Raw genomic sequence first — 14,998 nt, 5'->3', positions numbered from 1 at the left:
CACTTGGGGTTTAAGGGTAGGAAATGAGGAAAAAAGGATGGAGAACCGCCAAGATGAGCCTGTTCCAAACCAAACCGAACAGCGCCAGGCAGCTGCCCGCACCATCATTTTTTTCTATCGTCTCTTTCCACCGCCCCTTCCAGTCTGCGCATGGATCCTGCAATCATGGCCCTGGGCTGACCGAGGACACAGAATGTCCAGCAGACGCTGGTATCACAGAGAGCTACTGACAAAGCTGCAAATAAAACAGATTTCAACCCCCAGTCCTGCATTCTTCCACAAACTCATCCTGTGCGGAACTTCCCCTAAGCCAGGGACAGTCTGCATGTCCTGGAGGTTCAAATACACACCACGTCCTAAAGTGGCCAGTGGCCACATCTGTGCAGCCTTAATAATGCTCTGAGCTGGACAGATCGTGGCGTTCACACATGCTATGTCATGTGAACGCAAATGACGAATGTTACATTTCTAGCAATGTCGAAGCCATGCTAGAAACTAGAGAAGGCTGAGAGACACAATACTTGTTTAAGAAACTGCAAAAATAAAAATGCAGCATGTACAGTGGTCTATTCAGGAAAAACCATACGCAACAAACAAAATGAAATCTTCCCCACAAAAAAAAAAAAAACACATACTGCCGATCCAGCCCCCAAAAGGTCTGCAGAGCAGGGGCCGGCAGCCAGAATACTGGACCCTCATCTGGGTGAGGGGCATCTCGGAGCGGGCAGCTTGCCCTCAGAAACACATCATGTGGCGGGTGGTTGCTGACTGGCTCCAGAGGTGGACTCCACACCCAGTGCTCCTTCCCGGGGGTCAACGGCCTTGGCCTCAAACCCTGGAACCAGCGATGTTCAAAGTCCCCTGATCAGCCGCTCCTCGGCCACTTGCTCAGCTGGCTTCCAGAGAGACAGCAGCCTCGGAGTCACACATAGTCCGCCTGGCAGAGGCCCGCTGCCCGAAGCCCAGGAAAGAGCCAAGAACCACTGTCCAGCGGTGTGGACGCCAGGCAGCCACCCCCTTGACAACCTGGAAGCCGGCAGTCCGGGGGTGTGCTTCCCACCTGGCAGGGTGCCCTGAACCAGCTCACGCGGCAGCGCCACACTGTGCGGAGGAAGAGGAATACACGCTCCGGGGCAGGGAGTGTGATCCCTGGACACCTGGCGCCCCTCCACGCACATCCCAGGTGTCTCCTTTCTCATAGATGTGCCCTCCCCCCCCCCCACCAACCTGAATCTCACACCTATTTCAGGGGCACTACACGGGGAGGGTCAGATACCCTAGGTCAGTGATGGCGAACCTATGACACGCGTGTCAGAGGTGACACACGAACTCATTTTTTTGGTTGATTTTTCTTTGTTAAATGGCATTTAAATATATAAAATAAATATCAAAAATGTAAGTCTTCGTTTTACTATGGTTGCAAATATAAAAAAATTTCTATATGTGACACGGCACCAGAGTTAAGTTAGGGTTTTTCAAAATGCTGACACGTCGAGCTCAAAAGGTTCGCCATCACTGCCCTAGGTCCTGGTGGTGCCCAGTTGAAGTATGATGCCCACCCTTCTCAGCCGAGAAAAGGGCAAATCACTATCTAGTCAGTACCAGCTCCGTGCTGGACACTTGGCGCATTGCCTCTTACTTAATTGTCAAGGACACTCCACAATGTACAAGACGTGTGAATCAGCCTGGGCCTGGGGTCAGGCAGCCTGGGTGCAAATCCAGGTCCGCTGCTTGCTGGTGGGTGGATCCTGAGGCTCCATAACCTGTAGGTCTCAGATTCCTGGTGTGTAAAGCGAAGGCCACGACAGTCCCCTAAGATGGGGGTTAGGAGAGCTCTCCCAGCGCTGTGGCTCCGTTGCCACCAAGGCCCCTGTTTCTGCACTGAGACAGGTGGAGAGGACAGGACTGCTGGCCAGAGGCCCAGGCCCACCCACCCCGAGCAGCAAAGAGAGCTCATGGGACCTCACCAGATCGGGACCTCCTCCCTCTACCCCAGGACCCCCCCCACCCGCTTCCCCGCAGGGCCCGGCACTCACGACACTCCTTCTCGTCGCTCTTGTCGAAGCAGTCGGGCAGCCCGTCGCACTGCCAGGCGCCCGGGATGCACCGCCCGTTGCTGCACATGAAGTTGCCCGGAATGTTGCACTCATTGGTGAAATTGTTCCCGGGGAGCAGCTGGCTCTCTGTGGGAGAGAGGGGACAGGGCCATCAGACGGCATGGCGAAGGCGGCAAGGACCTGAGCCCACCCCAACCGAAGGGGGCTCCTGCTTGGTGTGGGCTGGATAGGTGAGACCTCCCTGGGTCTCAGTTTCCTCATCTGTGAAATGGACGGATAAAGTCCCCTGCCCTACCCCTGGGGATTCTGAGAGGACTAAATGGGGAAAAACTGAGAAGTCGGGGGGTGGGGGGGCGGGGGCAGGTGTCTGACGCACGTTAGGCGCTCACTGACTTGTCTTCTTTTCCCATAAAAAAGGCTGGCTGTAAAATACACGCATCCTTTCCTGGCCACCAGCAGTGACCAAAGCTGAAGGTTCCCGGACAGGAGTGAGCACTGGACCCCCAAAGCCTCCAACAGCAGGAACTGTCGGCCTCTGCCAGGTCTCAGACTCTGGGACTCTACAATCGCAGAATCCTTGAACTTGGGCCAAGTCAACAGGGATATTGGCAGATAAATTCACTTTAGAACATGGGGGCCCCAGCCCACAAAATCGACCTGCCTGAGGTCAACCAGGAGAAAAAGCCAAACTGAAAATTACACGAAGGCCTCTAACCCCCAAGGTCACTGAACTGCTGGCCAAGCGTTCCTGGAGGTTTAGAGCCAAGCCCCGAGGTTTGGATGCAACTCCACTGAACAGAGTCACAGAGTGCCACAGCCCTCACCCCAAAGCGCTCCCCCTTAAGCTAGAAAGCAAGCAGGGCATGGGGGGTGGGGGGTGCTGCACTCATCCACCAATGGACTCGGGATGGGTGATTTTTTTCAAGGGAACTAGAATGGAACCCATCTGATGGGCCTGAGCCAGGGTGATCCATGGCTGGGAGAGAAGGAGCCGTCTAGAAGTAGCACAGTCGTAGGGGAAAGGGGAAAAGAAGATCCATCTTCCTGGGCTCCCTCCTGAGTCGTCAATGAGCATTTATTGAACGTGTCTGACCAGACACTTGTGCTAGGTCCTAAAGGTGCAGAGAGATGAAGCCTAGGGCTGGAAGGGCACATGGGGATACTAGCGATCTTATTGCCAAGGACTCTGAGGGGTGCCCAGACCTGCCTGAGGGTAACGGAGGGCCCATGAGCCTCTTTCACACGCTTTGCCAAAGAGAAGCATCGCATTCCAGACCCGTGGCATCACATCTTTCATGCCGCTACTCTTGACAAGCGCTATTATCTTTACTTGGAGAGCCTTTCGACCTGAGGGGTCCCCTAGCACCGCCCCCTACGCATCTGTCAGCACACAACGTGTGCTGCTCTCCCTCTGAGTGTCCCCTGACTTCTCAGAGCAGAAACGAGCTCTTATTCTTCTGTGACTGTGGTCCTACTGGGCTGATACTAAACACGTCTGACAACTGGAACAAGTGGGCAACAACCCACTGGAATGACACAGCCACAGGAGAGCAGAGCCACATCAGCCCCGGGACCGTGGATACTTCCACAGACCAGCTGCCCCGTGCGGGTGAATTAATAATGGACGGGCATGTCTCTCCACTAAACACGAGCGTTCAGAGCTCACCGAAGAATTCTAGAAGAGCAGCTGCAGCGAGGGGCCTCCCTCTGGCCCGACTACCCACACCCGAACCCTAACAACCCTCCACATCCCCTCCTCACGCTGTCATCCCCTATGACGGCCGAGCACCAAGTCCCGCACGCTGGTCTCCATGGCCACAGCCATGACTCCAGCCCGGGACACCCCATCTCTCACCGGAGTTACTGCCACAATCTCCTGAAACTCGGCCTCCCAGCCACCCCTTCGGCTCCTCTCTGTGGCCAGAGGGACCTTTCTAAAGAGCAAGTCAATCATGATCCTTCTTTACTTTAAAAAGCCACTGAATGGTTCCCCACTGTTCGTAAGATAAAGTCAAAATCCCAGGCTCTAAGAAAGGTTGGAGGAGAGAGGCGGCATTGCAGCGGCTGCTGATAGATACAGAGATGGAAGCTAGGGGCCCCTCAGGCCGAGAGACAGACAGCAAAGACACAGTGCAGAGAGCTCTGAAGGGAATGGAGCAAAAAACGAGCAGTGATTGTGGGAACTGCAAACAGATTGTGCCACTATGGGCCCTCTTCCACCAGCAAGTCAGACATCGCTCATCACGGCACTCTGTCCACTGAGCCCACGCTCACTATCGGATTCCTCTCGAGACAGGAATCCTCGAAAACCACCCTCCACCCCGAGAAGAACGTGAAACCAGTTTCCTGTCTCCAGGCAAGGGCTCCAGGTGGCGGAGGGGGACCCACAGGAGAGGAGCCTAGAAGGACAGCCAGGTGCTGGGTCCCGGCCAGACATGGAAGATACAACCCAGAAAGCCCCACATGTTCCAGCTGTTTCCCAACCACTGCTCAGGCCCCACCAACAGGTAGGAAATTCTTCAGGGCTCTGAATATAACTGTCATGCTGTTTTGTTAGAAATACCTCCCCTTGCTTTTGCAGCGCTAGCTGCTCCGAGGCAAGCAGCCTGAGAAGTCGCTGCAATGGTGAAATCTTGTTCTGATAAACAGGTTTCCGGAGGCAGAAAATTGGCCAGATTAGATTCCAAAGTGCTTGCTCTGAGAGTCAACAGGCTGGCAGCACACGGATTTGACAAATGAAAGGGTGTGATACAGGGACGTAAATACCACGTCTGTCAAACACAGTTGGCCCTGACAGCCACAGGGCTCAGGGCTCACGCACAGGTGGCCCTGCAGCCACAGAGCTGAGGGCTCATGCACAGTTGGCCCTGCAATCACAGAGCTGAGGGCTCATGCACAGTTGGCCCTGCAATCACAGAGCTGAGGGCTCATGCACAGGTGGCCCTGCAATCACAGAGCTGAGGGTTCATGTACAGTTGGCCCTGCAATCACAGGGCTGAGGGCTCATGCACAGTTGGCCCTGCAATCACAGGGCTGAGGGCTCATGCACAGGTGGCCCTGCAGCCACAGAGCTGAGGGCTCATGCACAGGTGGCCCTGCAATCACAGGGCTGAGGGCTCATGCACAGGTGGCCCTGCAGCCACAGAGCTGAGGGCTCATGCACAGGTGGCCCTGCAATCACAGAGCTGAGGGTTCATGTACAGTTGGCCCTGCAATCACAGGGCTGAGGGCTCATGCACAGTTGGCCCTGCAATCACAGAGCACAGGGCTCATGCACAGGTGGCCCTGCAATCACAGAGCTGCGGGCTCATGCACAGTTGGCCCTGCAGCCACAGAGCACAGGGCTCATGCACAGTTGGCCCTGCAATCACAGAGCACAGGGCTCATGCACAGGTGGCCCTGCAATCACAGAGCTGCGGGCTCATGCACAGGTGGCCCTGCAATCACAGAGCACAGGGCTCATGCACAGTTGGCCCTGCAGCCACAGAGCTGAGGGCTCATGCACAGGTGGCCCTGCAATCACAGGGCTGAGGGCTCATGCACAGTTGGCCCTGCAGCCACAGAGCACAGGGCTCATGCACAGTTGGCCCTGCAATCACAGAGCACAGGGCTCATGCACAGGTGGCCCTGCAATCACAGAGCTGCGGGCTCATGCACAGGTGGCCCTGCAATCACAGAGCACAGGGCTCATGCACAGTTGGCCCTGCAGCCACAGAGCTGAGGGCTCATGCACAGGTGGCCCTGCAATCACAGGGCTGAGGGCTCATGCACAGTTGGCCCTGCAGCCACAGAGCTGAGGGCTCATGCACAGGTGGCCCTGCAATCACAGGGCTGAGGGCTCATGCACAGGTGGCCCTGCAATCACAGAGCTGAGGGCTCATGCACAGGTGGCCCTGCAATCACAGGGCTGAGGGCTCATGTACAGTTGGCCCTGCAGCCACAGGGCTCAGGGCTCCTGCACAAGTGGCCCTCCAGCAAGGGCTCAGAGCTCTGCAGGCTGACCAGGGATCCCCAGGGCCTGGCGACTGACAACATAGAGGACCATACTTCTAGGGCTTCTGAATAACTCTATTATGCATGCAGGGGGCATAGATCCTTGCACTTTAGGGAAATGACAATATCGTCAAAATCAAAAGCATCAGGAGAAACCAAGACAATGAGAGGTTAAATCCCATTGATTCTGTCCTCAAAAATCTTCCTCAAACCCACCCAGTGTGCCTCACCCAGATGGTACCAGCCAATCCAAGCTGCCAGTGGTTCCCAACCCAGGACGATTTTGCCCCTGAGGGGACAGAGGGCAGAATCTGGAGACTTTGGGGTTTTGGAGTCTAGTGGGTTGAGTCCAGGAATGCTGCCGCCCATCTGCAATGCACAGGGCAGCCCCTCGCAGCAAAGAATCGCCAGCCCAGAATGCCAATGAGGCCAGGGCTGAGAAATCCTAGCTTATACCCACCTCCCAGCGATCACTTCTCAGGGTCCCAGTCCCTTCTCCTCGGAGCAGAGGGAGATTTTAACATGCTGCTGCTGGCTTCTCGGTGCCCTCACAATACATCTGGAGCTCCTGCCACGGTTGACAAGACCCCGTGGGATCCAGCCCAGCCTCCCTCTGAACCTCATTCCCAACCACTTCCTGGAACACAAATGTCCTTCCTGCAGGGAGGCCTCCGCCCATGCTGCTCTCGGACCTCGGTTCTTCCACCCCCCGCCCCCTTCCCCGGTGTTCGGGGCTGAATTGCTTCCTCCCCAAATCCATATGTTGAAGCCCTGACCCCCAGTCCCTCGGAATGTGACTCAATTCAGAGACAGGGCCTTTAAAGAGGTGGCTAAGGTAAAATGAGGCCGTGAGGGCGGGCCCTCACCCAATCTGACTGGCGTCTTTCTACAAAGAGGAGATTAGGACACAGGCGGCCCTGGGGAATGACCATGTGAGGACGCAGGGAGAAGACGGCCAGCTGCAAGCCGAGGACACAGGCCTCCAACGAACCCAACTCTGCCCACTTTGATCTCAGACTTCTGCCTTCCAGGACGGGGAGAAGGTACATTTCTAGCATGTAAACCAGGGGTAGGGAGCCTTTTTTCTGCCCAGGGCCACTTGGAGATTGATAACATCATTCACGGGCCATACACAATTATCAGCTTAAAAATGAGCCTGCTCTATTTGGTCAAACATTTAATGAACTCACCCCTAATGCCTTGGCAGGGCCTGACCAAATGATTTTGTGGGCCTTACACAGCCCTCGGGGCCGGACGGTCCCTACCCCTGAATGGTAACCATCCACTCTGGGGTACTTTGCTATGGCAGCCCTCGCAAACTAATACATTTGGCTAACGCCACTCAGTCTTTCGACAACAGCCTTATGTCACTCATTCTGAGATTGTGTTGACCCAATGGAAAGGTGGTCCCACTTTCCAGTTGGGTATTGTCCCCCGTTTTCCTTTATCTCAGCCTGCGCTGACTGATGTGTCTGTACCATCTCCCCACGGAATGGCACACCCAGGAAGGCATGGCCCACCGCCTCGTCCAGCTAAACATCCTTCACATCTAGTGCTCGGTGGATCCTCAAAGAATGTGTGTGGCCGCTCCAAGAAGAAAACCAAGCATAGTTACTGACTCATCCCCACCCCCAGACTCCTCCTTGGAACGTTCTAATCTAGCCTCATCCCTCATCCCTCCTGAAGGTGAGTGGGATCTGTACACGTATAGTTAAAACTAAGGCACATGAGGTGCAAGTAAATTACCACCCTGTCTGCTTTAAAAGGGGTGAGAAATCTTTTCCCCCCGGCAGCAGGACTTTCTAGTGGCTGAAATATTTATCCCATCTCAGTGTCTGGGGACACATTCAGAATCCAAAAAGACAAGCATCAGGAGAAGTAGGCTAGCGGGGGTTTCTCCTCCTCCCTTTCCCTTTTTTCATTAAGCTGAAAAATGAAAAAGAGTTGCCCATGTTCACTGCAGCACATCACTTACTTAAAATAACTACACCTTCTCTCCAAGAATGACAAAAAAAAAAGTCCCCAGTCCTCCCCCACTGGGCAGAGGCAAACAGCCCACTGCAGCAGCATCTACCAAAATTTCTGGCACCCACAAATTTATATCCGATGATGAGGGGGCCAACCTGGGGCAACTGTGAATACTCAGACAGCTGCTGTGTTAGCAATGTCGACTTTCCCAGCTGAGAAATGGGAATTCCCCGGGAGCAGCTGCAGTCCATCCCGTTCTCTGCTCTCCCCTGCTCATCGGCCGCCCCTCGGGGCCATCCCTTGTCATGATGCCTTAGAGAACTGGCATCTGCAAATCTTCCACGGGCCCCGAGTTCAGATTTCTGCCCAGTCGCCTCTGTTTTGATCCTCTGCTTCCTGACAATCAGGTCTGCAGGCTCCATGAACAACAAAGCAAGACACGCAAACATATGCGCCGACACACAGACGGCCTAGCATTCCATTTAGCAGATCTCAAAAAATCTCTTCCCTAAAACCTCTCCGGAGAATGAACACACCTCTTCCCACTGCCTGGTGCCAACAAACACAGTGTCAGGAGGCCACTGAAAACAGCCATCTGTGTTCTCCTTGACTCACTTCTCCACACAACACACACGCCCCTTGCACGGGCACAGGGAAAGCACCCAGGGGGCTGATCGGCAACCGTGTGTTTGCAAACATCCCTGGGAAACCCCTGAAGGTCCCTTCAACTCCAGACGGCTCCGCGTGGTGGCATCCGTGTCGGACGGAGGGAGAGACATCTGTCCCCAGCATATCCCAGAGCCATTTGGTTCTCATCAAACAGACTGCTTCCTGCCAGCGTCCTGCTATGCGGAGCGCTCGCCGCCACCAAGAAGGGAGCAGTCACGTGTGCATGTCTGAGCCCGAAGTGAGGATGTGCTTCTGGCTCCAAGTACCTGAGCAGAGCCAGGACTCCAGCTCTGTCTAGACTGTACACCGCCCTGCCTGTGAGCTCCTTCCAGCAGCCCCAGCCTCCCCTCACCCATCTGCTCAAGGAGGAGATTGGTGAGAAGGTATAACATGGCTTGTGGGTTCAGCCCAGGACTGGTGACCCTGGGCACTGACAGATTTCATCTTGACACCGACCGTGAAGGACGATCGCGTGTAATGTTACTGCAGGGACATGTATGGGTGGTGTGGGTCACCTGGACAGTGAGTGGGCCCAGCTGTCTGCCCAGCATCTGCACTTCACACAGCTCTCTTCTTTCCTTCTCCCATGCGGTGATCAAATGATAAATGCTCACAAAATGATAAATGCTCTGTTTCCTTCTGAAAACGAGTCAGCAAAGGAAGCCAATGGCTAGTATTAATGAGAAAAGCACAGAGAAAGTGAAAAGGTCTGAAAAGGACAGTTCTTTACCAGGAAAAAGCTCCATAAATTATCTCTGTCCTGTATTTACAGCCTCATTATGGGCCTGAAGCTGTTACTCGCATTGTTTAGTTATGCTTCATCGCGTTTCATGAGGAAAATTATGTCGGAGCAGCATTAACGCCGTGGGGATCTGCAGGGCCATGGTCCGCGGCTCAGGGGCTGGAGAGCCACTGGGGAGGATGCTGAGCCTCAAAGGGGAGCACTGAGCCCCGCCCACCCTTCTGCTCCCTTCTCACAGCCTTTGAGAAACCAATCATTATGGACTTTCCACTAGGGAAGATCTAACATCTGCTGAAGCTCTTAACACACGGCAGGAGTTTAACATCAATTCTCTTTATATTCCTTCATAGTTGCTATGAACTAGGCACCATGCCCATTGTGCAGACGAGGAAACAGCCTGAAGAAGTAAGAGGACACACTGAAGACATGACACAGTTACTCATATAAAGAGAGAAAACAATATTGCACAACATTTTTAGTGATGAAATTCAAAATATAACAATTGAGGACAATTTCCTGTGACACAGGTCTACTAAGGAAAAGAAGGAAATCCTTTGTAAGGGGGGACAGGATAGTCAACATTTCACTTGATGAAGGTTCAAAGTTAGTGCTCCCTATCAGCAAACTCTATTGTAAAGTTTGCCTTTTTGTTAACCATTTAAAAGTGTTTAAAGTATTCTTAGGTTGGAGCCATGGGCCATAGTTTTCCGACTCCTGGGCTAGAAGAGGGCAGGTCCACCTGAAATAACAAGGTGCCGATCCAAAGGCACTTCCTCTCTGTCCTACCACACCCACCACTCTCTGAAACAATCCCTGGGGCTCAGTGGCTGTTCCCCCACCACAGAGACAGGGACCTTGGCCGTTCCGTTCACCGCTGTGTCCTCAACAACCAGCAAGTGCCAGGCCCCCAGCAGATGCGCAGTAAATGCTTGCTGACTGAATGAGGTGGGAACAGAACCTGATGGCTCCTGAGAGTGTGGCCCCTCCAGCACGACACTCTCAAGTTCTGTGAACGGATCTAAACGCTGCCTGAATCCATTTCCACAATGAATGGGGCAGTGGGCCTGGGTCTGCAGAGCACTCCTGAGCTCCTGGGAGGGAAGAACAGAAGAGAAGAAGTCTGGATGAACGTTTCTAAGTTCTCCTCTTCCCACACACCCTTCCTCACCAGGGCCAGCTGCACGTCAGGCCCGGGTGGGAGCCTGGAGCCGAAGCTGTCCCCCGCGTGTTCTCTCTTCAGCTTCACTCAGCAGCAGCAGCAGGAAGTGAGAATCAGGCCGTGAGGCTAGCTGACGAGGACAACCTTATGACGAATTTCATCAGGCTTGCAGATAAGCCAGGCTCAAGAGAGAGCCAATCAGCCCTGCACTTCAGCGCCTCTCGGAGACAGCCACCGGGTCAAGAAGTAAGACTCAGTTCCCATCCAAGTTCAGCCCAGCCCCGTCTGCCCAGGGACGGCTGTCACAATTCTCACAGTCACTCACTGCAAACCGTTCTCCGCCTGCACTCTGCTGCACAGAGACACCCTCACAGGGCAAGTATGAAAAATACCAAAGCAAATCAAAGAATGAGGACAGAAAAACTGAATGAGCTTCATTTAGGCCCCAAAGCATATCTTCCTGAGCTCAGGGCTAAGGATTTCTGGAATAAGGCTCAAAAAAAAAGCACAGGCCATAAAGACTGATAAATACAGCCCATGCATTAAAATGTAAAACTCCCAGTCATCAAAAGACACTACAAAGGTCAAAGATAAGCCACTAACTAGAAGATGGTATCTGCTACGTATAGAACCCACAAAGACTGACACCTAGCATTTTCTTTCTTTCTGATTTTGTTTGTTGGTTTGTTTCTAAGAAGAGAGAGAGAGAGAGAAAAGAGCGAAACATCAAGATAAGAGCATAACATCGACTGGCTGCCTCCTGCACGAGGCAGCAACCTCTGGGTGCATGGGATGATGCCCAAGCAACTGAGCCACATTGGCCAGGGCTCTAGGATTTTCTCACAGGACTAGGCAAGAAAACACAGCTAACCCAGTGGAAAACTGGACAGAGCACATGAGCAGGTATTCTCACTGAAGAGAAACTCAAAGAGCCACTTAATATATATATATATATATATATATATATATATATATATATATACACATACACTCAAGCTCACCTACAACCAAAGAATGATTAATGCAACTGGCAGTTCTCTTTCACACCCATCACACTTACAAAATTCTGAAGTGTGGCCACCTCAAGTGGCAAGACGGTGGGGAGCCACAGGAATCACATGTGGCCCCCCCCCCCCCCCGTGGTAGAGGAACTCAAGAGCAGTTTGGCCCTAGCCGGTGTGGCTCAGTGGATAGAGTGTCAGCCTGCAGACTGAAGGGTCCCAGGTTCGATTCCAGTCAAGGGCACATGCCTGGGTTGCGGGCTCCATCCGCAGTAGGGGGCATGCAGGAGGCAGCCCATCGATGAATCTCTCATCATCGATGTTTCTCTCTCTCTCTCTCCCTCTCCCTTTCTCTCTGAAATCAATACAAATACATTAAAAAAAAAAAAAAAGAGGGCAGTTTGGCAATTCCTAGTGCAGCTGAAGATGCAAATGCCCTTTGACCCGGCCAGCCCATCACACCCTAGGCCTGAGGGGAAACGTGCACAGACAAGACAGAGAACATTCACAGCGGCACTGCTGCAACACACATGAAACTGCAAGACACACTAAATGCTCACCAAAAGGAGAACGGATGAAAACTCGGGGTACGCCCACACAATGGAATATCACCCACCAGCGCTTCAACTTACTGACCGGGGGCGGCATGAAGCGGCAGGGGAAAACCTGAGAAGCCTTGAGCTTAGTGAAAATGCAAACTGTGGAGGCGCAAGTCAATGGATGCCAACGGCTGTAAACGTAGTTATGAAAACGTGGGAAAGAAAGACACCCCACTCAGGAGAGTGGTTACCCGCTGGCGAATGGGATCAGAGGTACACAATGAACTTCAACTGGAAGAATTACTTCTTCAAAACCATCTCAAGGGAGCATGACAACTTGGTAGAATTCAACGGAGCTGCGTGGAAGGCAGGCAGGCAGGCAGGCTTTCTTTGTGTGACTCTTGGTACTTTTCTCCATCCTTCGAAAAATGTTTCATTAGTAAAAGTTTATTATAAAGAACGAAAATCATGCTAGCATTTGAGAGAAAAATCTACGACAGGCGTACGGAACCTTTTACCACTAATATTCCAGCTTCAAAATCCCCATCAGCTAAGAAAGAGTGGGAGATAAAAGGGGGCAAGTGTTCACACTGGGATTAAAAGAAAACACAGGCGAGGACGCCCACCCGGGAGCTTCGGTCTATTATGAACTCTTTCCATTTTCCGAAAGGCAGCAACAGTTGCAGAGCAGCCGCGGATCGGGGAGGGAAAAAAATAAACACATCTCACAAGACAGACTTACCCACCCAACCTATTAAGCCATGACATTCCAAAAATAAAAATAGCCAGGCCCAGCCAGAAGGTCAGATATTTTTTAAATCCTAACTCCCCGAGACAGCAGGGTGGGAAGAGCTGCAGTAAAGCTCTCTTTCTCAGAATAGTCCATGCCGTCCGCCTCCTCGGCCCTCAGCATGGGCCTGCAGGAGGCTGAGCAAAGATAGCCTCGCTGCGGCAGCCAAGGCTGGGATCTGGCCCGCCCAGTCACAAATGCCAAATGCCTGATGCTCTTATCACTATAGCCGGCTGTGTGACTTCAGACAAGTCAGTCACCCGCGCTGAGCTGAAACTCTCCAGTTGTAAAACTAGGTAGCCCTACCTCCCAGACGGGGTGGCTGAAGTACAGAGGAATATGACTGTCTGTCTGTCTGTCTGTCTGTCTATAACAGATAGAGGAATAAAGCAAATAGAATAGGCAGCATATACTTGGGGTTCAATAAATAGTACTGGGATTTGTGACTCCTTCCTTCCCTACTCGCATTTTCCCTGACTCTCCTCATAATGCTGGTATTTGCCAGTGGTACTCAGACAAGGCTGGGCACCTTTCCCTCCCGGCCTCTGTAGGAAGGGTGCAGCTTGGGTAGATGGGAAGCCTGCTAGGATTGGGGCTGGCTGGCTGAGCCCCCTGGTCACCTAGGTCCATGGGGATAGACACCAGGTATTTTGTTGTTGTTTTTGAAAATACATATTTTTTTTTATTGATTTCAGAGAAGGGAGAGATAGGAACATCAATGATGAGAGAGAATCATTGATCTGCTGCCTCCTGCACACCCCACACTGGGATTGAGCCTGCAACATGTACCGACTGGGAACTGAACCATGACCTCCTGGTTCACAGGGCAATGTTCAACCACTGAGCCATACTGGCCGGGCGACACCAGGTTTTAAGAAGCTCATAACGTGAATCTGGTTGTGTGTCTTCTAATACAACAGTGTCAGTTTGAATATTCCTAATAAGTAGCCCTGCTTGGACCATTCCTCGGGCTCTTTAACAGCAGTCAAACTGTTAACATGAACCCACCCTCCAAACAAGGAGGTGATGAAGCAGGTCCAAGAGAAAGGCACATGGGATCCCCCACTGCGATCTGGGGTAGTCTCTCACCTCCCTGGCCTCAGTTTCCGCTTGTGTAACCGAGGACAGCAATAGATGACACCCAAGTTCCTTTCCAGCCCTTCTTGTTGGTGGGGACACAGACCAGTTCTCATGGCAGGCAGGCACTCACCAGCTGCCCCTTCTAGACGCATTCTTCAGATTTAAACATAATGCCAGGATTTACACAGAGCTCCTCCTCTAAAGAACCAAAATCGTCCCTACAAGGCAGGCACTAAAGGCAGTCCCCTATCTGAATACAGAGTGACTAAGACCCACAGAGCGACCAGCCTGGCCCAAGGTAGGGCTGGAGCTGGCCCGAGAGCCAGGAGTCAGCCCCGGGTGACACAGTTCTTGCCTCTGTGCCTCAGAACTCTGACCCCCCTGCCTGCCGCCCCCCAGGAATGGCGGGTGCACACCCCCCTGCGACAAGAGGAAGTCACCTCCCAAGGGCCAGCAATCAGACCTGCCTCCCGTTCCCTAGGGACTCAGGGCCCCGCTGCTCCTTCCATTACCCACAGCCTTCCATCCTGTCTCAGCTGATGAAAGCCCATTTGCCTTATCACTTCCAATTAGGAGAGAAACAAAACTAAAAAAAGCCGGCCAGGTAGCACTGAGCAGGAAGGGAATACGACTTTTTAAATTTTCTTAAGTAGCTTTCATCCACAAAACCGGTCCATTCGCTTCCACAGTCTGCTCATGCGGGCACCCTCGCTGAGCGCTGAGCCCGACGGCGGGCCCACCATCATGGGGAATTAGCTGCCTTCTTGAGGCAATGACCTTCCTGCATCCAGCAAGTGCCAGCGTTGAGCGCACTTACGGCTGGAGTCCCCGCTTCTGTGTGCGTGTCTGAGCGAGCGCAGCAATTTTCCTCCGCGAGAGACCTGTCAGATCTGGTCAATCAAAGGGCTGAGCTGTGCTGACTAACCTGTGCGGGTTTTCCAGATCACGGAGGGGAGCTTCTGACAGTGCAGCAAACGGAGCAAATGAGAAATTAAAGAGC

At 52.9% G+C, this 14,998-nt stretch overlaps 1 protein-coding gene across 4 annotated transcripts in view; it reads right to left on the bottom strand.

The window, feature by feature from the left end:
* Window positions 1-14,998, bottom strand: part of LDLRAD3 (low density lipoprotein receptor class A domain containing 3) — a gene marked incomplete at both ends in the record, with an annotated part of 208,416 nt that overhangs the window by 138,053 nt on the left and 55,365 nt on the right. For 2 of the 4 annotated variants that reach the window (XM_081100449.1, XM_081100450.1), the window contains one exon: window positions 2,037-2,183. The exons of 1 other annotated variant lie outside the window; for it this stretch is intronic. In XM_081100449.1, the coding sequence (XP_080956575.1) occupies window positions 2,037-2,183 (147 nt within the window). Of the gene's footprint in view, window positions 1-1,991; window positions 2,184-14,998 lie in introns of all 4 variants that reach the window. One more of the 4 variants, XM_081100448.1, reaches the window with a different exon arrangement.

The sequence above is a fragment of the Myotis nattereri genome (genome assembly GCF_964212035.1).
Source record: "Myotis nattereri genome assembly, chromosome: 9".
In the NCBI taxonomy this organism is placed as follows: Eukaryota; Metazoa; Chordata; class Mammalia; order Chiroptera; family Vespertilionidae; genus Myotis; species Myotis nattereri.
Note: the sequence above shows the minus strand (reverse complement) of the source record. Positions and strands in the feature narration are given on the sequence as shown.